Raw genomic sequence first — 24657 nt, forward strand, 5'->3', positions numbered from 1 at the left:
CTCAGTACCCAGAGTCTCGGTGCTGCCTTTTGTTTTCAGTTTCTAACGGTCTGTTCTCTTCCCCCCCCCCCCCCCGCAGAGTTCTACCTTGTAAATACTGTTATTTGTATATACTGTAAATGATGACATCGGTGGGCACTAGCCGAGCCCGGGGGAGCTGGGAGCAGACACAGACACAGAGCCAGACACAGCACAAGCAGCGGCCACAGGTAAGGGAGTGTCCATGGAAACCAGTTGGCTTGGAGGTGGAGACCTGGCACCTTCAGCTGCTCCAAGCAGTTGACTAATAACTGGGCTTGGCCTAACACAGGGGTTCTCAACCTTTTTCTTTCAGAGTCCGTCCCCCCGTCCCCCCCATACTATAAAAACTCCAGGCCGCAGCAGGGATGGGGGGGCACTCAGGGCTCCTGGTTTCAGCCACCAGGTGTGTGTGTGTGTGTGGGGGGGGCAGTTGAGGCTTTAGCCCTGTGAGACTTGGGGCTTCAGCCGTGGGGGGAGGGGGCTCCATGCTCTGGACTTCAGCCATGGGACAGGGCTGGGGCTTCAGCCGTGGGGTGGAGGGGCTCGGAGCTATGGGTGGGGGTTTGGCTCGGCGGGGGGGCCTCACGGCTTCTGCCTCGTGTGGGCACTGGGGCTCAGGGCTTTAGACCCGGAGGGAGTGCTGGCGCTCGGGGCTTCAGCCCCACTGGGGTGCCATGACTCAGGGCTCCCTGCAGTTCTGCTCCTGGTTTCAGCCCTTTGCCTTAGCCACAGGTCCCTATGGCCCCCTAAAACCAGCTCACAGACCCCCAGAGGGATGCGGACGCCGGCTGAGAACCATTAGCCTAACATACCTCCTAGAACAGCTTCCTCTATGCTGAAGTGCGCTGCTGTTAAAGGCAGGTGGACAGGCTAACCAGGGGCTCTCTGACGATGCGGTCACTGCTTCAGTGTGTCCAAGCGAGAGCCTGAGCTGGAACCTCTCTGCATTTTCCTGACTGTTCCCTCTCGCTGTAGGTAAACCCGGCTGGCTGATGTGCCACTTGCAGAGTTTGCTTTGAGGTTCTTGTTTCTGCCTATACTGAGGGATCTGTCCTGGGAAGCTAGTTTATTGTGAGATCGTTGGCTCACACAGGTTCAATGGCATTTCGTTCTCCTCCAGACCTCGCCACCTGCTTCTCTTTCATCTTTATCTCCACTTTGAGACCTCCCACCTGTGTGCCCCTCTTCCCCCCACTCCCTACTAGTGTTCTCAAGGAAGCTGTAAGTGCTTAGAAGAGAGTTAGTTTGAAATGCACGGCTCTAACCCTCCTCCGTTATCATCCACAATCTCTCCAGGCCACTGCAGAACAGATTCGACTTGCACAGATGATTTCGGACCACAACGATGCTGACTTTGAGGAGAAGGTGAAACAAGTGAGTGGGGAGAACTCAGGGTTGAGCAATGTCTCTAGCTAGAGTGGAAGTTGGCAGCTCTGTTTTCAGGAGCTGAAGTGCCAGCTGTGTTGAACCTGAGGCTGAGAACAACAATGGCAATTCTGAAATAAGCCAGAACAGGCTAGGGCTGGGGGGAAGCAGGTCAAAAGGGCAGCTAACTCAGATACTTTTACCAGGCCAGGAAGTCTGCCCTTCACTGTCATCTTGTTCCTTCTGTTAAGAGCTTTCTCTGCAGTGGGGCAGACCCAGGGAGAGCTGCCCTTGGGATAATAAGGGGCCTCGGTCAGAGGAGGCAGATACTAAAGCTTTTGTGTCCCACATGTGAGCTCCTGAGGTTGAGCCATCAGCCCTTCCATTCTCTCTGCAGCATTATTGCCCTTTTGTTGTGAGGGCCTTTGCCCAACACCTGGAGTCACTTTGGGCTTTGCAAGGCTCTGCCTCCATGTTGACTGGTGAGAGGTGACTTTAGGACTTCTGAGATATGGGGGCACGCTCATTCCTGCTTCTCTGGCCCCCCAGTGTATGTTCTGGGACACACAGTTAAACTAAGGGACAGCAAGGAGACATCCACGCCTGGACACTTCTTGGTAGCTCTTCTCTTCTGCAATTACAGGTTTTCTCTCCTCTCGAACCCAAGGCATTTCTTAGTTGTAAGGAAGTGTCAGTCCTCTCTGGGTTTGGAATGAGCTGATTGTGTCCTCTTCCTCCCCACAGCTGATTGATATCACGGGCAAGAACCAAGATGAGTGTGTGATTGCTCTGCACGACTGTAACGGGGATGTCAACAGAGCCATCAACGTGCTGCTGGAGGGGAATCCGGACACGGTAGGACAGGCTCCTTTGGCTTTGATTAGCAAAAAGGTGGTTGTGTGAAGCCTGGTTGGAGCTAGTGATCTCCAGGTAATACAGCTCAGTGCGCCCGAAGAGCACACGGGATGGGGTAGCTTGTAAAGGGCTGTCTGTACAGTGCCAGTCAGGAGGCCCCACAGTTAAGAGTGCAGGGTATCTGTAATGGGGGGCCATGCCCTGGCTTGTTTAACGGCCTTTCCTGTTTGTGCATTGGGGAACAGATCAAGGGTACAGTCATCTGACAGCCTCAAAGGAAGCAAGTGAGTAACCTAGTAGACCTCTGTTGCTTTCTGTCTCCTGAACTTTAACATCTTTGGCCCTGGGTTTTTACCCTGATCTTGGTGCAATCCCGTGTCTCTCAGCTGACACTTTCGGCCTTGCATGGGCTGTCCCTACTGTGGCATGCTAGGGTCCAGCGCTGCTAGGTGCAGTGTGTCTGCTAGTTAGACTTGAGCTCCATGGTTCATGTGAGCGCCACATTCTCTCATACTTCGTTAACCCTCAGAATGACCCTCAATAGGCATCTGCCCAAATAGCCTCCCACCTAGCGCCAGGGAGTGTCCATCACCTCGATGGTAAAGGAGCCCAAACATAGTTTTATCAGTTGTAACAGAATCAATCAGTGAATAATGTCAAAGCTGTCAGGCCCTTCCAGACTGCAGCTGAAGGTCAGATCTTGCCTATCTGGGTACAGTGAGGTACTGTTGGTATTGGAAGGCTGATCTTAACCAGATTTCCTAGCTCTGCTGGGTTTGAGACTCTCACTTTAGTGTGTGGTGCATTGGCTGGGTTTCTTTTAGTTAAAAGTCAAAAAAGGATGTTCTGATTACTGAACTGTATGTCCCTGCCATCTGTATTCTGCATAACATCTCTCCTTCCGATCAGTAGACTCCCACATGCTTTGGCATATACTGAGTTCTGTACTGTCTGCGTGGTGGATGCTTCCATGCCTTCACAGAGCCATGTGGGTTTAAGGACCAGCCCTTTCTGCCCAGAAGCATGCAAAAACTGCCTGTCGGTTAGCTGTAAACTCATTTTAAAAATAACAGGAGTACATCTAACCTAGACAAATCTTAGCTGTGATTCTGTGCTTCACTCAGAATCACTTCCAGGGCTTCTTCCAATAAAACGGACATCCCATTAAGATCTTAGCAATTTAATTTCTTAAATGAACGAGTTGCTCATGAAAATAATGTTGTGGGTTATATCAAATCTGAAGGTATGCCCTATTTCCTTTACATGGGCAGCTGAGGCACTCAGCAGTATGAGATGCCAGACACAGTCACTGCAGAAGCTTCGCAAAGGCAGGACCAGCGTTGGCAGGGTAAAACCCTCTCCGCGCCAGCCACTTCTTTAGTCTGCAGTGCCATAAGGGGCTTGCAGGTTGCCACCTGCAGCGATCTGAGCAAAGTTTTCATCTGCACTGAAATTGGTGAAGACTTTCTGAGTCTCTCCTGATCTGAGTTCAACTTCTGCTGAACAACTCAGTGAAAAGATGTTTGTTAGGATGATGCGCCATTGATAACGAGTGTCTCAAAGATGCCCTAACACTAGTGAGCTCACTTGCTTAACGGAGCAGTATTGGAACGTGTCACACTTCAGGGGCTAGAAGAGCAGACAGGATATTAGTTCTGAGTTTGATTTTTTTTTTATATAGTTGTGCTGTACAAAGTAAATATTATCCTGACTTCCTTCTGAGTCAGTTGCCTGTGAAGAGAGACTCCTCTGGTTTGAGGCCAGTGTGTGCCTAAAAGCTTTTTTGCCACTCTGTGTGTTGCCATCCAAGGCCAGCTGTTCATTAGTCAGCAAGTCCTGTTTTCAGGTGTTTGTCGGTGACTTGTGACTCAGTGTTAATTGTGCTAACAGCGTACAGCATTGGTTCAATATGAATGTGAAACCATTTCATACTGGGATGAAATAAAACTGCCTTGGTTGATTGGGATGAGGTGGTGATGTGTTGTTTAATTAAACTCAGAATGACTTGAGCATTCCTGTTTGTGGGGTTTTTGGTGCCTCTCACAATACTCTCCTCCCTGGAACCAGACAGGTGTGTAGAGATGCCTGTGTGGTGGGAACAGCAGGTACCCTGGGATTTTTTTTGTAATTTCCAGAGTTAACATATTATGTGGACAGATACTGGGACCCAAGCAAGTGACGCCTTTTTGGGTTGTCTTGCCAAAAAACACGGGCAGTCCCTTCCTCCCCTTACAGCAAAAATGTTACTTTTCAAATGACTGAGATAACGTAATGTTTTTCTAGCAATCCTTTAATTGGGTCTTCTCTGGGATGAGTGACCAGCGCAGATCCCTAGGTAATGAGCTGAGTGATCACTGGAACTTTAAAAAAGTTTCTGTGGCTATTGAGGGCAAGTGAGAACCCTGTCTTGGGGGCTGTAGCCTGAGGGGTCTCAGGCAGCAGAGAAAAGTCAAATTGGCCAACGCGGGGAGTGACTTAAAAGAGATGATGGTTCTTTCTTCAGTTTCTGGGGCAGAGCTGTTTGGGTTATAAGAGCAAGCACAGTTCAAATCACTGATTGGCCTCTGCGATAGGCTAAAACAGAACAGCACCCCCCCAGCCCTGTACAACTGTCAGCAGGGGAGAGGCCTGTCTTGTCCATGCTGGGTCTGTTCTGAGGGCTCAGTTGAACATCACTTAAAATGAAAGAATGCAAACCGAGGAACCAGCATTCCTGGGCGGGTGAGTGTCTGAGCGAAAGCTGCCAGGGGCCTGTCAGCTCAGACAGTGGAGAGGAAGTCGGCAGGGGCTGTGATGTGAAGCTTTGGATAAGTGCCTATCTCGGTTTATTGGCACAGGTTTCTGTCTTCCCTCATTATATTCTCCCCAGGATGTTAAATTATGCATGTAGCCTGCATCCAGTGTTGATCAAATGATGAACTTTTCCCCCTCTGCTAAACTTCAGCATTCCTGGGAAATGGTTGGGAAGAAGAAAGGAGTCTCTGGGCAGAAGGACAGCGGGCAGACAGAACCCAGTGAAGAAGGCAAAGAGAACCGGGACAGGGATCGGGATTACAGCCGGCGACGTGGCGGGCCACCGAGGCGAGGCCGAGGCACCAGCCGTGGAAGAGAGTGTATGAGCCTGCCCTTTAATAGCAACTATAACTATCATGGTACATGGCAGGCACTTAAAGCGTTGTGCTGACGTTCGTGTTAAAGCTCATAAGTCTAGAAAAATGACTACAAAAATCATCCTCTTGTATGTGTGCAGGGTCCCATCTGGTGCCGGCAGCCAATTCCCTGACCCTTTGGCATCTGAGTCCCTAGGTGATGGATTCACGCCATAGCTGCCAAACGGCACTAACGGGAGCAAAACATGGTGCCATAGCATCTATAGCTCTGTGTCCGTTTCCCACGCCACCCCCACCACGTGCTGTAGGGTCTCCTTCCCCGAGTCCAAAAGGATGATGGAAGTTGTCCTAGTGTCATCTCTGTGTCTTTCAGTTCGGGGCCAGGAGAATGGACTGGATGGTGGTAAGAGTGGAGGCTCCTCTGGAAGAGGCACGGAGAGAGGGAGACGGGGCCGCGGACGAGGCAGAGGTACACAAAGGGGGGTTGTGTGCCAGGGGTGGTGGGTCTGATGTAGCTATTTCCCACTGACTTCAAAAAGCTCTTCCGTAGAGAGGTCTTGAGGGGCTGAATAGAAGTCACGGGCAGTAAATATTTGTCATCTCTATTCTTGTGTTAATGCTTAGCACCTACATATTGCTTTGTACCTGGTAAGCACAGTAGAGCCATTACCTAGTTCTCATACCCTACCCCTGAGGCTTAGTTAAATATTACCCCATTTTACAGGTGGGGGGGGGGGGGGGGGCTAAGACAAAGGTGGCTATTGTATGAGTTCAGGGAAAGCATTTGTTAGCAGCTGGTACCTCTGGGCAGCTTTGCTGCCTCTCTGTGAGCTGCACTCATTCGTTCTCATTGCTGAGAGTCTAAAAATAAATCTTTCCATGAAACAACCTGAGCTGTTTGGTAATTGCTGATGAGGCCATGTCCTATAGATTTGGAGTCTGGCCTCTCATATTTGTGCCTTGCGACCGACGGGGAGCTAATCTGTGGCTGGAATCATTTATCCCTTATTACACCTCTAACGTGTAATTCGTATGCATGTAAAAGGAGCAGTCTGAAACCTTATCAATGCAGGAAGATGCTGGACATTGTCATACTGGGCATCTGAAATGCCGCATAGTGTTGAACACTTACCTTCCCAGCAACACACAGCACAGCTGTGAGCCTTGCTGTTTGACGGCAGGACTACACTGATGTGTGTTTGTCTCTCACAGGTGGCTCTGGAAGGCGGGGGGGAAGATTTTCTGCCCAGGGAATGGGGTAAGTTTTTATTGGATACAAAACAAGAAAAGCAAGATCATTTGTGAGTTTGTCTCTGCACGGGGGTGGGCAGGGGACAACACAAGTCTAACTGGCGGGTTCTGTCATTCCTTGCTGGTTTGTGTACCTGTCCCATTGCAGCAGCTGTATCATACTGAGTTGCATTTGGAATGGCTAAGACCGCAGTAGGTTTGTCTTACAAAGTGGACGGGGTCTGCTAGGAATCGTTTAGCTATGTCCTGGTTTAAATGTGATTGATTTTTCATTCACAACAGTTACGAGGAAATCTAAACTTGCTCCCCCCAATCTGTGTTCCAGAACTTTCAACCCAGCTGATTATGCAGAGCCAACCAGCACGGAGGAGAACTATGGGAATAGCAACAACACATGGAACAGTACCGGTAGCTTTGAGCCCGACGATGGGACAAGTAAGTGACCTCCATGCTTCCGTCCCATTACTACCTGCTGGTTAGATCAAAAATGGGTTTCTTGCAAGTCCCCTTCAGGCACGTGGATAAAATAGCAAGGGAATGGATTGTGGATTCAGGGCAGGAATTCAGTGACCTGCTTTCCTTATGCCCAATGCTGTTCTTGTTGCAAGTGTCCGGTGTGTGTTCATTGGGTTTCCTGGTAAGTTTTACTATTCGACACTTTGAGGTTATCAGTGGAAGTGTGACAGCTGCACAGTCAGATCTAGTCTGTGCACTGGAAACCCCTGAGTCGTGCAGTGCCCTGCTATGAGGTGGCGAAGGTGCTGACTGAGGGCACGGGCACACTTGCCTCTGACTGCTTCCTGGCATAGGGGCTGTGTTTTGGCACACCTGTCAGCACAGAGGACATTGTGTAAACAACGATACGGCTGACCAGTGGCAGCTTTTTCTTGCATGTAGTGCATCCTCCTGAGCCGTGCTTTCTGCGTTCAGATGTCAGCTTTCGCTGTATTCCAACATGGGAGTGCTCTGCGTCCTACCCCAAACTGTTCGCAAGATGAGATCTTAATACAGAAAGCTGGTTTCTGGGGAGTCGATACTCAGGGCCTCCCTTTTTGCCCAGGAGTTCTGCTCCTTGCTGAGCTGTCCAAGCACTCTTCTCTTGCCATTTTCTTGCATTGTGAAAATGGGGTTTTGTGTTTTTCATATAGACGCTGGGGGTGGGTTGTGAGATTTGAGTAGATGCAATTTTCGCAATGCAGTAACTGGACATAGTCTCATGGGACACTCTCTAATTAAAGCTAGTCTTGAGACATCGGTGCGTTTAGAGGGGAGGTTTTCTTCCGGAGCAGTGTCTTACACCACAGTGAGGTCAGAACTTCTGTGCTGCTCAGCTCTGTCCTCTGAGTTACTCAAGTGAGCCCAAGCTCCCACCACCATACATCAGACTTTTAAAACAGACGATTCTGACACTGTCCCATTTGTCTGCCTGCCTGCCTGCCTCAGCCATGACAGTTCAGTTTTATTCTCCTTCTTCCAAAATACCAACTGAAGTCCTGTTACTTGTTAGTTTCCATTGAGTACGTTCTGTCTGTGTAAGGAAGTGGTTAATATCGTAATTATGCTGTAGTTAGGGTAATCTAGCAAATGCATTTTTCTGTCTCACTTTCAAAGCTGTTGTTCATTAGAATGGATTATTGCACCTTCACAGCGTGCAGCTCTAATTTTGTTCCTCTTTTGAAGACCGGGAATAGCCTTTTCAAAAAGATCACTTTTTTGGTCACAGCTTTTTAGCAGATTGAAACTCCTACCGATGGGTCTGAGACAGTGTAGCCATTTAATCTGGACTGTCAGGGGGCTGGATAAGAATCCATACCTCTGGGGCAAGAGGATGTCTGTGTTTACACTGTGTAGGATAAAAGAATGGATAGAAATGCACCACTTCTACTTACTGCAAGTTCATACCTTTCTTTTCCAAGTAGATTTTCATTGTGTGTACACCCAAACCAGTGTTCTTAGGAAGGGTAAATCTAAACAGAGTCTGTAATTACTGGGTGGGGAGAGACCATTGCTTCACTCCACATAGAAGGATCCAGGTTTGCTTCTGTGCTATAATGTGTCCATAGTGTAATTTCATGATAAGTTCTGTACAGACATGTCCTGCATGATCATTTTGTTTTTCCATTTTAGCAGCCTTGAGCATCTCTCTTTAATTTTAGCAATATCCACAGGTACAATGTGACTGGTGTACGTGGGGGCAATGAAACTTGTTCTCAAGCCAAAATTTCACTGGTTGTTTTTCTTTTTCTTTTCTTTTTTGTTTCAGGACTTGATTTCATTGGGGGTGAGGGCTCAAATTATCCCCGAAAATTTGACACTGCTCCTGGTATGATACATCCAGGCGCACTAACTGCCCCGGATACCTTTACTTTATAGCTTATTTTAAAAACTGAAATATCTGTGGATATGTCATTCTTATGAATATTTGATGTTTGTTCTGACTGTGCTTTTACTAATGCTGACACCTTAAATGTAAATCAGGAGCGGTTATGTCTAAAGGCACATGGGTGATGTAAATTCCAGGTTCAGCCACTGCTTGTCTGCACCCTCAGCACCACCAGGGTTATGGCCCTGACAACATCCTACCCAGTACAAGGAAGTGCTAGGCCGCTCCAGTTCCTGTCTCTCTCACTCAAATGCAAAAATTTCGGACTTGGCTAGTTCCTAGAGTCCCAGGCTCAGTGATTGCAGCGCTCTGCTCCCTGGCCTCCAGAACAAGTTTCTGCGGAGGGTTCGGAATGCTGCTGCAGGTGTAATTAGGCCTTCTAGGCTATCTCAGCACATCACTCCCACTTACAACTGCTTCTTGGTAAGCAATGCATTGATTAGTCGCTGCTCTGGCATGCCACCACTCCTCCTTCCTGTGCACAGATGTGCCCGAGGTTCCTGGATTTCTGAGATTCCTTGCACACTTGATGCCTCAGAGATTTAGGGCCTTGTCACTTTGCTTCCTGCCTTTGGGATCTTTACTATTATGCACTTTAAGACCTGAAGGGCCCATTAGATCATCAGTTCCGAGCTCCTGTGTCACACAGGCCGGAGAATTTCACAGTCATCCCTGCATTGAGCCCACTAGCTTGCTTGACTAAAGCAGATCTTCCAGAAAGGCAGCCAGTCTCAATCTGAAGACTTCAAGGGATGGAGAATCCACCGCTTTACCATGGAACATGAAGAATAAAGGGGGAAAGCTTGGCCGTTGAAGTCAGCCTGTTTTTCTGGATAAGGATCTTCTGAGTGTTCGGGTGCAGGTTTTCCATTACCTGCTTCTCCTTCCAGTTCTCCGCCCGAGATTAAGCCTGCATGTCCCTTTGGTCTGCAGTTTCCTGTTCCTTTATGGCCGGTTTGCAGCTCTGAGCTGAGACCTCCAGCAGTGGGTAGCGCACAAGCTGTTCGTGTGAACCCAGCTGCGGGAGTTCTGCCATTCAGTGTCGCACCCCTTTGCGTGTGCATCTGGATTGCCATTCCAGGACATGGAGCTTCTTGGGCCCAGTCGCTCTTCTCTGAATTAGGTCAGTGAGTATCCAGCTAGTGACTTGTGGCACCTGCAGGCCTCCTGGTCAGTTACGGGAGCAGCAGACTCCGATGTTAATGTTGGAGAGATGTCAGAAAAGAAAAGAAATGGGGCCACCGAGGAGTCCCTCTCTTCAAGCTTATGGCAAGTGCAACAGGGCACCGGGCTGTCCAGAGGGAATGTTTAGCTGCTGTTACAGGAGCAGGCTCTGTGTCTGGGAAGTCACCTGAGCCACTGTCCAGTACTAGGTGACTCAATCGCTGCACCTCTGCTGCCTTGAAAATGGATAATATTCCAGCTCCTTCCCTAAGAGAGAGGAGCAACAGCCCTGGAAGAGACTCTTTCAGCAGGCGGGAGAGGGCAGGGCAGGCAATCTCCTGTCTTTCTGAATAGGACACCGTCTTGAGTGTCAGAGTGCTGGATTCGCTGGAGATGATCTCGCCTGGCCAGGAGCTCAGTGGGATGTTTGGTGTATTTTCAGCAAGGTAGATATACAGTGTGCTGGTTAGGAAACCATCCATTTCCTTTCTGGAGAGCATCTTAGATAGAAAGCAGCTCTTTGCATACTACACTCCTTCCCTCCCCATGCACAAGAAATCTCGGGCTGGACTGGGTATGTGACACCTGTGAAGCAGCCTGGTAGGGGAGATGTTTTGGAGTGTGGCGAAAGCCTTTCTCATGGGTCTGGAAGCTGAAGAGTTTAGCTCAGCCTTCCCTGCCCCTCTGCTCTTCCTCTTGTTCCCAAAAGTGATCTGAGAGGGGGAAATAAAATGGAGCCCAGGGCCATGTCCCTCAGCACAGACTCTGTTTCTTGCTTTCTGCCCATCGCCATTGGATTGCGGTGCCTAGCCTCTGCCTTGGTAGGGAGACGGGCTCTCGTGCCCGAAGGCCTGGAAAGGAGCCGTCACACTGCTGCTGAGGGAGCCAAAAAGCAGATGAGAAATGGGGAAAGCTGGCGTTAACTCTTCCCCACCCCCCCAAAGGGTAGCATGTACTCTTCCCTTGCCTGTGTTATACCATCTGGGGCGCGGGGGGTGTGTGTGTCTCTAAGTGTGGGGTGCCCGGAGGCTGCAAGGACCCAAGGGGTTAAACTGTATTAATGTTTTGATCCTTAATAGAATAAAATATTTAGAGGTTTGAATAGGCTCAGTTTGCCAGGCAAAATAAACAATAGGCTCTGCTAGTAATTTGCTTCCTTGGTGCTCTCAAGCAGCTGCATCTCTGGAACTGGGAGACTTTTCAAATCTTGGCCTGACAATGATAGACTCTCTGGAAATTCCCCTCCCCCCCCCTCCAAATCTGGGAGGGTTCGGACTAGCCTCTAAGAACCAGAGATCAAAATGTTCCACTTTTACAAGTTATAAAAAGCTCGTCAGCTGATTAAGGTGTTGTCATGGGCAGAACTCGTCCTATTCTTGTAAATGTCTATAGAATTAACCCTGTTGGCTGTGTGGCTTTTTTTATTTTATTTTATTTATTTATTTATTTTTGGTTAGTCTGGTTTGTATGGGTGAAAATGACCTGCCGAAAAGTGGCAGGCTGCTTTTGAGCCCTGATTTTTCTGATGTGAAATGCTCCCCCTCTCCTCCCACCCCAGGACCTAAAATTAAGTTTCTAGTGGACTCTGAAGTGAGCATGCTACACCCAGAGTGCTCAGTTCAAACTGAGGTGTGTGCGTGTATGGGGGGAGGGCTTGTAGGGGATGCAGTCAGGTTAAAAACAATTTTTAAAAAAAATAAATTTCTCTGTCTTTACAAATCAAACCTTGGAGCATTGAAACCGACATGATGATCTTTTCACTGCAGTATTTTATCTGTTCACCTTTTGCATTTGTCTGAAATTGGGCAAGGAAAATTCATGAATCACAGATTCCTAGTAGATTTCACTTTCAGAGTCTCATGCACTAGGCAAAGTGCCCCCCGTGTTGGGTTTCAAACACTGCAGGGAAACGTTCTCATTGAAACAAAAATAAACCCAGGTAAACATTTCAGTTCTTGGGTCTTATAAAAGTCCCTGAAACGTGGGACTGAACTTTGATCTGACGGTGTCCTTTTAAGAAAACCCAAATGATTGCTAGCCAGTCGAGCTGCATGGTGATGTCCCACAAGAGAGCTGGACTTTGGTACCACCTCTGGCAGAAGGCATTCTAGAGGTGGTGCTCTTGGTCTCTGCTGGGCTGGGGGTAGCTGGTTGTGGGTGCAGCTTCTGCAAGGAGAGGGGGAAGCAGGAAAACTGATGATTCTGAGCAAAGGGGCTGGGGAAGAACCCAGGGAGCCCCCTGGCTAAACCCAATACCCTGAGTTTCTGCTTTGGTGTTGGGGTGTGTCTGTGCGCAGCCTTTCTTAGCCTCTCGCCTGTGCCTGGTTGGTGAGTAAGAACCCATCCAGCTGCCTGCTATGCTCCCAAACCACTTTCCTGGCTTTTGTGAGAAATGGGGTTACGACCCGCAGCAAACTTCCCCAACTCTTGCTTTCCTTGCAGGTGCATGGAGGACAGCGACGGAGGAATGGGGAACAGAGGACTGGAATGAAGATGTAGGTACTCTCAATCCCCTCCCCATGATAGAAGGGGAACAAAACCTGCTAGCTGAGGACTGTAGGAATAGCCCCAAACCAGGCTCCTTGTTCCAGGAACTGCACTGCACGACTCAGGTGGATTAAATATTGTCGCTACCGAACTCTGTGGAAAGTTAACGCTGCGAGTTTGCAGCTTGGAAAGCTCGGCCTCTTGTGGATCTGTAATATCTACTCTGGGGCTGGAGGGAGGGAGTCTGGGTGCAGAATGTCAAGTACCTTTGCTTGTCTTTATTGCCAAGGTTGTGCTTTTTATGCCCATTTCCAGGAGCTCTGAGCTCTTCCTTCTGTGTTAATCTGTGGCTTGTCTCATTTTCATCTTGTGGCTTTATCTGTGTTTTCGGCATCCAATTCCACTGCTTCAGAAGAAACTTTGCCTTGGTTTTTAAAGTTCTCCTAACTTTGGCCCTGATCCAGCTGCCATTTAAATCAAGGGAGAGTTTTGCTATCACCTTAAATGGCTGCAGGACTGAGCCCTTTATTGTACATTTTTTCACTTCCTTTCAGCTGGGCAGCTGGAGTTGACAGCAAAGGAAAAGGCATTCATTCTTCAGGCGCTGTCCGAAGGAAGTGTTAGTGCTGTGTGTAGAAACACAGGCAGTTAGAGCTGTTCCTGCGCTCATCAGGTCTCTGCTTGAAAGCAGTCTGGACACCCTTTCTTGTGTTACATGAAGGCCCTTTGCAGGCAAAGCAAACGCTCTGGCCTGGGATGGTTTTCTGTGATTTTTTGTTTTTTTGGCCATTACTTGCAGAGGTCCTTGCAACCATTCTTGGGCTTCTCTCTCAGGGATAAAAGCTGTTTATATACAAATATAGTCCACTCTAAACTTTGTGGTTGGTGGCTGCTCTAAAACTTCCCATCCCTCTCTCCTGAGCATTCCTTAGACTTCAGACAGTAGTTACTGGGGCTGTAGAAAGCAGACTGCCCCTTTGCTGGTTGTAGACCCACTTCGGCTTGTCCGTTGACATGAGTGAAATGCAAGCACGTGCTGAGGGGCTTTGCTGGCTCAGGGCCTAACTTAGCAGTTCTTCCTCACCGCCCGAGCAGGCCTGTGGGTCCTTGGCCCAGTAGCCAGAAGTCCTCACCTTGGCTGTGGGAATTGAGGCTCAGCTGACTCTCCTCTCACAGATGTTTCCTCCTCCATGTCGGGTGGGTTTGGGGTGCTGCACTTGGTGAGTTTCCAGATGCCTGTTTCCCAACGGATTTTTCACTGACTGAGGGGCTGCCAGCACTGAGTGGAAATGCTGTCTAACCCTGGCAGCTGATTGACTGAGTCATTGAGGAGGGTGAACCCAGGCAAAACCAAGGGCTGGCTGCTTCTGATCAGCACCAAACATTTTATCAGCGCTAAAGCCACACGCTGATTCTTGTGGGATGCCATGAGCGAACCTTCCTGCACATGTTCTGCCCAGCCCCAGTTTCTTTGCGTTTTTGCTTTAACTTTGAAATCTCTTTTATTTGGAGCCCTAAAGCATGGTTCTAATATGTGGGTTACCTCCCTCTTCTGTTTTCTAGCTTTCGGAGACCAAGATCTTCACTGCCTCCAGTGTGTCTTCAGTGCCTCTGCCTGCAGAGAATGTGACAATCACAGCTGGCCAGAGGTGATGGCTTAATAACAATGCTATGGCAATAGCGATATGGTAGTCTGGGGGCAGGGCATTGCTTCATAGAACCATAGGGTTAGAAGGGACCGCAAGGGTCACCTAGCCTAACGCCCTGCCAAGGTGCAGGATTTGTTGTGTCAGATGGCTATCCACTTGGACAAAATTGAGGAGCTCTGGATAAGTTCACGTGGGTTTGAGTGGAAGGACTAAGTGCTTGGAGCCCAGGTTTGGAAGCCAGGAATTCATAGATTCTAGGACTGGAAGGGACCTCGAGAGATCGAGTCCAGTCCCCTGCCCGCATGGCAGGACCAAATACTGTCTAGACCATCCCTGATAGACATTTATCTAACCTACTCTTAAATATCTCCAGAGATGGAGATTCCACAACCTCCCTAGGCAATTTATTCCAGTGTTTAACCACCCTGACAGTTAGGAACTTTTTCCTAATGTCCAACCTAGACCTCCCTTGCTGCAGTTTAAGCCCATTGCTTCTTGTTCTATCCTCAGAGGCTAAGGTGAACAAGTTTTCTCCCTCTTCCTTATGACACCCTTTTAGATACCTGAAAACTGCTATCATGTCCCCTCTCAGTCTTCTCTTTTCCAAACTAAACAAACCCAATTCTTTCAGCCTTCCTTCATAGGTCATGTTCCCAAGTTCTGTTATAATCTCTGGCATGGGCTCATCGGATTCTCCCTTTGTAAAACAGCTTTGAGATTTTCAGAACAGACTAAGGGATTTAGGCACATCTGTTGATTTTCACGACAGAGATGTGTCTAAACCCCCTAGACCGATTTGAACGTCTCAGCCAAGATGCTTAACTACTTCCCAGGAGGATGTGAGGGTTATTCATGTCTGTAGAAAGCTTTGAGTTCCTCCAAAAGGTCTGATCAAAATTCAGAATTATCCCCATAGAGCGTAGATTTATTCTTGCAGACAATTAATTGAGCTCGACATGTAAGTGAAAACCATTAACATGTCAGTTGTTGGTCCCAGGAAAACAGTTACATCGGTGGCCTGCTCATTTATTAGTCAAGGTTTCACCTGCTTGGATGTGACTCTGTTTTGTGTAACTTAATTTGATTGCCCTGCGTTACCATAAACCTTTCTGTCTCTGTCCATTATGTTGCTTGCCAGACTTTTCTTAGTAGTTTGGCAGGGTTACATTCGCTCCACTTACTCAGCCTAGCCGATAAGTAGCACAGGTGTGTCTTGCCCAGGTGCCCATACGTCATTGTTGCTCTTAGGCCTGGTTTTTCCTTTTGGTTTCTTGTAGTAGGTACAGGTGGCTGCTCCTTTCAGTCGGTCCTTTGAGGTTGCTAGAGACAGTTGCTGAGGTGGTGGTGTGTGAATCTCTGTGAGGTCACGGGGGTGGGGAAGGATGTTCTTGGCGGGAATAGACAGCTATTAACCCTCAAGGGATGGTACGGCTCCTGTTAACCTTGGTGGTTTCATCCTTTTCCTTCTCCCAGAATTGATCTTGCGGTGCTGTTAGGAAAGACACCTTCTTCTCTGGAGAATGAGTCATCAAACCTGGATTCAACCCAGGCTCCTTCTCTTGCCCAGCCTCTTGTGTTCAGCAATTCCAAGCAGACGGCTATATCCCAGCCTGCATCTGGGAATGCCTTCCCTCATCACAGCATGGTAAGGAAACTGCCACTCACCACCTCCTAGGCACGGCAGGGGGCCTGCGGACTTCAGTGGTTCTCAGCCACCTTCTGAGACCCTCTCTGTGCGTAATAGGGGAGGGGCAGAGTGGGTGCAACCAGTTAGTTGAGAATCCCCGAGCTGTGTGACTTACAGCTTCAGCCTGTGCTCCTGGCTCCCGATGTTGTGAGTTGATAGGAATTAGGTGACGGAGCAGGGTAGCCTCAGTGCGGGAGTATTGTTCAGTCCTTGCTAACGCTAGGCCACGTGCCTGTCTCCTTACAAAAGAGGAAAAGTGAATCCCAGAGCCTCTGAGCAGCAGTGAGCTGTGTTATCTGAAAGGGCGACTGAGGGGTGGTAACCACAGCAAGGGAGCAGGCCCCGAGTGTGTCTGGGCAGCTGGGCCTGTGACTGTAGCCTTGCTGGGTGTCTCCTGTTCTGTACTTCCCTCTGGAGGCTTCACAGAGAGCCGATTTCTCCCTCTCAGGGAGGTGACTTGTCCCAAGGACAGACCCTGGTTTCAAAGCACCAAATGTGCCTGTTCCTTAAGGCAGGCGAGTGCCGCCTCTGTGCTCTGTCCTGCGTGTCCCTCCTCCACTCAGTCCCTGCATCTCAGGCGTAGCTTGTGCCGGGTTGGTTCTTGGCCAACCAGCAGCCGAACACAGGGGTACCCCGCAGCCGCTGAGAGCCCAGCAGTCCTGTATTGAAGAGCGAAGAAGGGAATTGTTGAAATGGTCCCAGAGAGGTGCCTGGAGCTGGACAACTGCTTCTTTGTGTCGCCCTGGCAGAAAGATTGGGAGGATAATGAGGGGTGGCATTTTCCAAAGCCCCTATGTGACTGGGGAGCAGGAGCCCCCTGGACTTTCAGTGGCACTTAGGGATTCTTGCAGATCCACCTGTTACCTTTTTTGGAGAGCTCAGCTGTGCTGCGTCCATCCCCTTAAAACCTGGCATCACACGCAGCACAGGGTGAAATACGAGCATAAAACCCCTCGTTAAGACAGCCCCCCCAGTACATCCACTGGCAGCAAAGCCTGTGTGTGAAACAGGCAGCGCCGGGGCACTCCGCTTTCGTGCGGCTCAGGGCTGCCCTTGGAAATCTTAGCCCCTGCTTTGAGTGGTGACTTGTCCTGTCCTGGTTCAAACCCCAGGTGAGCATGCTGGGGAAGGGGTTTGGAGAGGTTGGAGAGGCCAAAAGCAGCAGCACCACAGGCTCTCAATTCCTGGAGCAGTTCAAGACCGCTCAGGCTCTGGCGCAGCTGGCGGCTCAGCACACCCAGCCTGGCGGGAGCAACACCTCCTCCTCCTGGGACATGGGATCCCCAGCACAGCCCTCGGCTCTCGTGCAGTATGGTAAGGCATCGAGGCCACGGTTTCCGGGCGGGGAATTGATTGCAGCCAGGGCTGCAGAGGGTGGCGTGGAGGAGCGAGCCCTGGAGCCTTTGGGCTCATTGCCATTCAGAAATAATCTCTGGGAACATGCATCTCATTGCCCTCTGATTGGAGAGTAATTATTGCTCATTAAGACCCTGTCAGGGTCTTTCCTGGTCCCTTCTCCGCTCCCAGCAGCCGAAATGAGCCCATTGCACTGCCAGCCTGCCACATGGACACTCCACCCGCAGGCATCTGCTGACCAGTCCCCTGGCTATTTCCGTAGCCTGGCATGTTCTCTAAATGCAGAGATCTGTAGCGGGGAATTTGGTGAGTGGTGGCCTCAAGTACTGGGAGTCCAGGAGCAAGCCTGCGGAATAGAGCTCCGATACACAGGCATGTGTCCCCTCCGTCTGCTGGAGGGAGCTGGGCTGCTGATCTCATCGGGCCCCTTGGAAAGGAAACTAGCCTGTGCTGGTGGCTCTCGTGCCAGAGGCCAGTGGGGAAAGGAAGCGATTTTCCTGGCCCGGGGGAATACCTACGACACAAGAGCAGCTCTAGCTGTTCTGCGCTTGGAAGGTCTCTCCGAGCCCTGCATGGTCTAGTGCTGGTGCTGTTCTTTCAGCCTCTACACGTTGTTTCTTGCTCGGGGGAAATGGCTCTGGTTCAAATATGAGCTGAGGAAAAAACTCAGCCCTGTTCCTGCAGCCGCCGGTGTTGGCATCCTCTGAGCGTTTCAGATCAGGAGCCCCAGAGCAGAGGCAGAGAGAATGGGAGTCGTGTTTAGTAAGCCGTGGTGCTGAAGGGTGCAGGAGGTGCAGCCGTGCTGAGGGGAGGAAGGCCTGGGTGTTACTCGCTGGGTACGCGGTAGGTGAAGCAGAAGAATTGGGCAATCCAATGCAGCCAAACTTGCAGAGGAGGGCAGGGAAGCAAAGCCAGGTTTCTGTGAGAGTCGGTGTTCCGTGCTCTCGTGTGAGAGGCATTTGCAGTTGTTCTATGATGGAGGAGCTCTGCTGGCTAGATCTGCTTCCTTCCTCCCCTAAACTTCATGGCAAGAGCCGCAGTGAGGCCTTGCACGCTGAGCTGAAAGGTGGAGTGCTCGACACCTCAGCATGCTGCCCGTGGAAGAGGGCAGGGGTCTGGTTAGAATGCTGGACTGGGAGTCAGGGCTCCTGCGGTTCTTTTCCCAGCAATGCCCCTGACTCCCTTGGGAGTGGTATTCCCCATGCGCCCATGTAGGAGGGGCCTGATATCTCCCTGGAGGTTAACTAACTGTGTGAAGAGCTTTGAGATGCTCGATGAAAGGCTCCAGGGAGGGGCAAGGTCCGAATCATTTATTTCATTACTGAAACCTAGAAGTGGCAGGACTAGCGTTCGCTCTCACAAAACAACCGGTATTGATCCAACCTTGTTTCGCGTGGCAGATCTAAAGAACCCGACGGACTCATCCGTTCACAGCCCCTTCACCAAGCGTCAGGCTTTCACGCCAGCCTCAGCGATGATGGAGGTGTTCATGCAGGACAAGCAGCCTGTGGTGACAGCCTCTACAACGGCACCGCCCCCCCCGTCTTCCCCTCTGCCCAGCAAAACCAACCCTGTTCCCCAGATGTCCCCGGGGTCATCGGACAACCAGTCCTCCAGTCCCCAGCCAGTGCAGCAGAAGCTCAAGCAGCAGAAGAAGAAAGCCTCCTTGACATCTAAGGTATGGGGTGTGCAGGGAGGTGGCAGCAGGATCGAGGCAGAGCTGTGTTGGAGTTGTAGCAGCCTCCCACCCTGTTAATGGGAGTGGAGCTGGATTTGACTACCCTGGGTTGGATTAGGCTCTTCGTTGGCTTCTGTGTTCCAGGCTGAACAGATTCATGTTCACAGCATAATCCGGAGCGCCCAGAGCACCTGCAGACCACAGGGGAGAACGTGTTCGAAATTCAAGCAGGGTGAGGGTGGGTGTCACGGAAGTCAAGTCTGGGGTTCTCAGTATCTCAATATCTGACTGCAGAGTTGTAACCCTGCAGACATCCGTGTAGGTGAGCCCCTGTGGCCTGATCCCTGTATTCTGGGGCTGCTGGTCAGCTGACCTACCTCTAGCATTGTGACACTGAAGTGTGGGGCGGGCTGAGGTTAGGGCCCTCCTGTGCACAGGTCGGATTTTCTCTGCCTGCTTCAGTCTGATTTGTTGTTCAAGGCGGTTGTCCCTGCAGGACGCTCGCGCGAAGTCCCTGTGGCCCAGTTCGGTTGTCCTTGCAGTGACTTGCCTCTCAGGGACCCCTCCTTCCTTTGCAGATTCCTGCTCTCGCGGTGGAAATGCCTGGCTCAGCAGATATCTCAGGGCTAAACCTGCAGTTTGGGGCATTACAGTTTGGTTCGGAGCCTGTTCTCTCGGAGTACGAATCAACGCCCACGACGAGCGCCTCTGTGAGCCAGTCTCAAAGCAGCCTCTACACCAGCACTGCGAGGTAAAGGCCTGGGGTGCGCAGGGAAACACCCCAATGCCCATGGTGGACAGAGGCAGGTAGCACTTGCTCCTTAGCCATTAGGGGCAGCCTTGCTTCCAGCTCTGTCTGGGTCTCAATGGACCTGCTATAAAGAGCCTCTATGCTCTAACCCATTGCAGGGTCAGGAGGAGAAACAGCTTCACCCTTTCCATAGGGGCACCTTGTTTGTACTGCTGAGATTCTGGAGTCTCCTGTACCAGCCACAGCACAGTGGGGTGGGAGTTTCCTTGGTGTCCAAGCTGCCTGTGTCAATGAGCTGACCCTGCAGCCTGCTCCGGGAGCTCCCGAACTATACTGCATACCAGTAGACCCTTTCTGGCTGGTCTCATAGCCATAAAGGGGGGACAGCGTATGCAACAGTAAACAGTTAAGTTGCCAGCGGACTCATTCAGACAAACCTATGGCTGATTGGCCTGCGGTACTTAAACAGAAAGTAAATTCGGGCAGGTTTCCTGCTGCCGTTAAACCACTCCCTGCGAATAATGAGAGGGGAATCCCAGCACAACTGCGCCTTGTTCCAGGTGAACAGGTTCAGTGTGCCGCCTTCTTCACGCTATAAATACAGACTGTGGAGACTTCTGTAGCAAACCGGGAGAGAGCTGAGCATGTCTGTCCGTTCAGACTGAGCGTGCCTTGTCAAATGGAAGGGTTCTCACCCCAGGCTGACTAGCTGATCCTCCTTCGGGAGCTGCTGCCACTCCCAGTCCCTGGCATCCCTTATTGCGCAACAACATTGCCCTGATGTAATGCTGAACAGGAAGCGTTGGCCCTTTTGTCCCGGCGGCGTTACTGGAGATGTCTGGCATTCAGGCCGGGGAGTGGAGGAAGCAGTCATGGTTTGTGAGAGTAAATGGGCCCTCAGGAGCTCTAATGTAAACAGTGACTTACAGCTGAGCTGCCTGCCTCAGCCCCTTCCTGTGCAAGGTCCGTGGCACAGTAATTCCCAAGGGTTTCAGTGACGTCTGGGTTCTGTGCGGTTACTGCTCAGAGCTGGGTGGAAGAGCTGGGGAAGACCTGTAACGTTCGGCAGTTCCTCCTCCAGCCATTGCCGTGTGTCCCCGGTTTATGTGCTTGTCCAGTCTGATTTTACATAGATTTATATCCTCTCTCCTTATCAAACCTCTGAGTTTGTCAGAAAGGGGAAAACTTGCCTGGATTTTTCACGCTTAGTTTTATTCCGAGCATTACGGAACCGTTAGCCTAGAGATACTCAGACCTCAGTGGTTCAGGAGCCAAATTAGCCATCAGCATTACCCAAGAGTCACAGTTGTGGGAATTCATGTTTCATTTACTAGAGTGCTATAAATTCATATTTAAACAGCCTGGCCGGGGAAATGTATACAATTCTCACAGCAAAATGACTGACCAAGTATTATTATTTTATCAACTACAGGTGGTTAATAACATGGTAAAAGCCTCCTGATTGGTTAATAACTGTAGTTAGTGATTAAATCGCACAGGGTTTTAATATCATGTGCTGCAGATAGCTGCAGGCGATCCATTAAAGAGCTGCTGCAAGCCTCGCTCTGAGTATCCCTGCATTAGCCGGTCCTCACAGCCTCCTCCTAAGTACTAGCTCCATTGTATGGGTGGGAAAAGGAAGCCCAGAGAGATGAAGTGACTTGGCCTGGGCCACGCAGAGAGTCAGTAGCAGTCAGAACTTGGGAGTTCCTGGCTTCCAGTCCAGTGCTCAGTCCACAGCACCACAAGCCTTTTTCAGTGAGAGTCTCTCTGTGGCTGGGCCATCCCTCTCCTGGCTGCACTTCTCTGCTGGGTTTGAGCAGCTACATTGGTTAGCACATTTAAGCAAAGGTTCGAGGCTGCCAGCCCAGCAGGGTCATTTTGGAGAGAAAATAAACGCCTTCCTTTCTTTCTGTGTAGTGAATCTTCGTCCAATCAAAGCCAGGAGTCTGGTTACCAGGGCGGCACAATACAGACAGCAACGTATACCTCCCAGAACAGCGCTCAGGGACCACTGTATGAACAGAGATCCACCCAGACCAGGCGATACCCAAACTCCATCTCCTCCTCGCCCCAGAAAGACCTGACCCAGGCCAAGGTAGGGAGCTGGCCTTGACTGCCTTCCAGGGCCAGCGCATCCCCTCTCGGTGGTGCTGTCTTACCGTGGCAGAGTGTGAAACCCTGTGTGGAGGGGTGGCTGTAATTCTGCAGCACAGGAAAGGTGTAAGAGGAATCAAAAAGCTGATAACTGGGCCCTGCAGATCACGGCAGAGGGAGAGCCGAGTGCCCAGCTTTGCTGGCTTGCTATGGAAAAGCCCTCTCCTCTTCCTGAGCTAGGGGGTAGCTGCTGTGCAGAGGTGGAGCGGCTGTCATCACCACAGGATGTGATGGTTGTCTGCAAACTGGCCTTGCTCAGGACTGAAGGAGGAGAGGTGGGAGTGGGTCACTTTAAATGGAGAGGTGAGTGAGGAAACCCGTGATTCCACTGTAACTTCCTTGCAAAATCTGCCCCACCAGCTAGTGGCAGGGTCTGTCAATATTTGTTGTAAATTGGAGCTTTATCGTTCATTTAGCCCCAAGTAGGCATAGGTGTAATCCGGGCCTTGTAGCTGCAGTGCGGCCCCCTGGGTGCTGGTGTGGAGGGTGTGTTTGCAGTGCCAGCAGTGGATGATCTAGTTATTTCTTGGGATGGGGAATGTGTGGGATTTTCTCTTTCCTTCCCGTGATCCCTAGTGTCTCCCCTCTCTCTGGCCAAGGGCTGCACACAGCGTCCTGGAGCCTGCCACGCCACACCTGGGTCAGTTGCTGAGAGGGCTGGTGCTGCTGCTTGGAGAGTCTGTCCCTTTCTGGTCTTCCCTGCAGGCTGCTCAGGGTGGCCTGGTGACCTCTCCGGGTGGGGTGGGAGAATTGCCTCGAGGATCCTTTAGTGTCGCCTCTTGTCTTGTGAAATCTGATAAATGTACTGAGAACCCCTCACCAGTTGGTCACATGTCATGTGCCTGCCAAATGCACTGGTATCAAGAGTCCCAGCGCTGAGATTTGTTCGCCTGCAGTGAAATTCACTGGTGGCCAAATGAAAACTGACAGCCAGTTCTGCTTTTCACACACACCTGTGGTACTCACTGCAGAAGGGTAGTGCTGAGGTTGAGACTGTAGCATGATTCCAGAAGGGCTTGTTACATTCCTATGGATCACAAAACTATCCAGAGTGGGAATAGTTAATGGAAACATCTGTGTTGGAGGCGATGCAGACCTCTTGATCAGCGCTTGAGCTGGTCTCTACTAGGGATTAGGAGGTTTCTTGCACCTTCCTCTGAAGCATCTGGTACTGCCCATGGTCTGAGGGGAGCCTGAACGAGGTTAGCCTTGTGTCTGATCCCGTCTGACAATTCGTACGGTCACAAGTCTGCTCCGGGAGCTATTGTGTGGGCCTGGAGGGGAGTGAAACAAATGCAGAGCGGTCAGTGAGGACAAGCCGCAGCCTTTACCGAATTCTCCCCTTTCTTTTCCAGAATGGTTTCAGCTCTGTGCAGCCCACACAGTTACAAACCACGCAGGCCGTCGAAGGTGAGTGCCAGCATGACATGCGGGGGGTTGGGTTTGCTCACACCACACGTGCCCTTGTGCCCCTTTGGGGGTTGTGAGCAGCAGCCTTGATCCAGGCTGGCAGAAAATCCTCACCTTGCTGGCCCGCTCTGTGCTGCTTGTTTGATTGGCTTACCCTAAAATGTTCGGTCTTTTACCACTTGCCTCTGTGACTTTGGGCAGGTCACTTAACTTGGGTGCCTGTGAAGTGGGACAGTCTATTCCCGATGATGATCCTTGGCCCTTAGCAAGGGCTTTTCATTCCTAGATCTCAGCTCTGTGTGAAGCTGGATAAGGATCGCTGCTTCCGTTTTACAGTTGAGGGAAACTGAGGCACAGAGGTGCAGTGGCTTGACCATGGTCATGCAGCAGGTCAGCAGCAGAGCCAGAAGTAAGCCCCAGGTCTCCCATCTCCCTAGTTCTGTGCTCTCGCTGCCAGTTCATGCTGCATCCCCTTCCTCCACGGGCTGTTGGGAGGGGGAATGTTTACGGGTGGAAAGTGCTGGTGTTCTTCCAGTGCTCAGAAGGCCCCTAACCACAGCTTTCATTCGTAGGTGCTCCAGGCCCTGTGGTGAAATCAGATTCCCCCTCTGCCCCCAATATCGCACCTCTGAACGATGCAGTATCCGCATCATCCCTGCTGACAACAGCCAGTCAGCACTCATCAGCTCTGAGTAGCCTGAACCACGCTGAGGAGCTCCCCAGTACGACCACCGCCCAACTCAGCAGGTGAGCTCGGGGCGTGCCAATCGCTGGAGAAGCAGAATGCTAGGCCCTGTACAGAAATGGTGAGTGGAGGGGACCACTTGCTGCCCATGTGGGGATGCGGCACCCCTCCTCTCTCCAGAGGGGCCGCCAGGATCCCCTCACTCCGACACCATGTGATGGAGCTTCAGTCATTCTTGGCAAGAAAAGGTGCCCCTTCCCCTACCTGGCCAAGGCGTCAGGGAAGCACTGGCTCCACCAAGGAAAGTGCTGTCAGGGGACCTTCCCCTGAAATGTCCCGTGCTGTTTGCCTGGGAAGCAAGCTCAGCTTTGCTGCCAGGGGCTGGACTGCCCCTGGCTTCCAGTCTTGTTGCTCTCTCCACGTCTATTGTCCGTCCCAAACGCAGTCCGGTCCTGGCACCTGACGTTTCCTGTGGAGGAAGATAATGGAGCTGTGTGGTAGCATTGGAGGGGTGGAGCCCTGCTGTCTAGCTCTGCGGTTGGCTTGACAGCTTTTTCTCTCCTCCTGCAGCACGTTACCCACCCAGCAGAACAGCCTCTCCTCGTCCACGTCCTCTGGGCGCACATCAACGTCAACTCTTCTGGTGAG

The 24657-nt window shown here is 50.8% G+C and overlaps 1 protein-coding gene and 1 non-coding gene across 17 annotated transcripts in view; both read left to right on the top strand.

Annotated features, from left to right (window-relative positions):
- The window catches only part of UBAP2L (ubiquitin associated protein 2 like), a 43203-nt gene that overhangs the window by 5629 nt on the left and 12917 nt on the right, over positions 1-24657 (top strand). For 5 of the 16 annotated variants that reach the window (XM_024207407.2, XM_024207409.2, XM_024207410.2 and 2 more), the window contains exons 2-19: positions 80-209; positions 1318-1395; positions 2131-2241; positions 5186-5393; positions 5725-5820; positions 6564-6609; positions 6928-7037; positions 8866-8925; positions 12592-12761; positions 14200-14285; positions 15759-15930; positions 17085-17286; positions 18729-19006; positions 19585-19757; positions 21678-21855; positions 23270-23324; positions 23897-24071; positions 24580-24652. In XM_024207407.2, the coding sequence (XP_024063175.2) occupies positions 120-209; positions 1318-1395; positions 2131-2241; positions 5186-5393; positions 5725-5820; positions 6564-6609; positions 6928-7037; positions 8866-8925; positions 12592-12761; positions 14200-14285; positions 15759-15930; positions 17085-17286; positions 18729-19006; positions 19585-19757; positions 21678-21855; positions 23270-23324; positions 23897-24071; positions 24580-24652 (2361 nt within the window). In that variant the 5' untranslated portion in view covers positions 80-119. The remainder of the gene's footprint in view (positions 1-79; positions 210-1317; positions 1396-2130; positions 2242-5185; positions 5394-5724; positions 5821-6563; positions 6610-6927; positions 7038-8865; positions 8926-12591; positions 12762-14199; positions 14286-15758; positions 15931-17084; positions 17287-18728; positions 19007-19584; positions 19758-21677; positions 21856-23269; positions 23325-23896; positions 24072-24579; positions 24653-24657) is intronic. The other 11 variants (XM_024207416.2, XM_024207420.2, XM_024207418.2 and 8 more) reach the window with 8 other exon arrangements.
- LOC112111831 lies at positions 20091-20228 on the top strand. Its single transcript, XR_002908523.1, has one exon. It is a non-coding gene; the product is annotated as a small nucleolar RNA SNORA58 (small nucleolar RNA).

Source organism: Terrapene carolina, unplaced genomic scaffold, assembly GCF_002925995.2.
Source record: "Terrapene carolina triunguis isolate 2854851 unplaced genomic scaffold, T_m_triunguis-2.0 Scaffold397, whole genome shotgun sequence".
NCBI lineage: Eukaryota > Metazoa > Chordata > Testudines > Emydidae > Terrapene > Terrapene triunguis.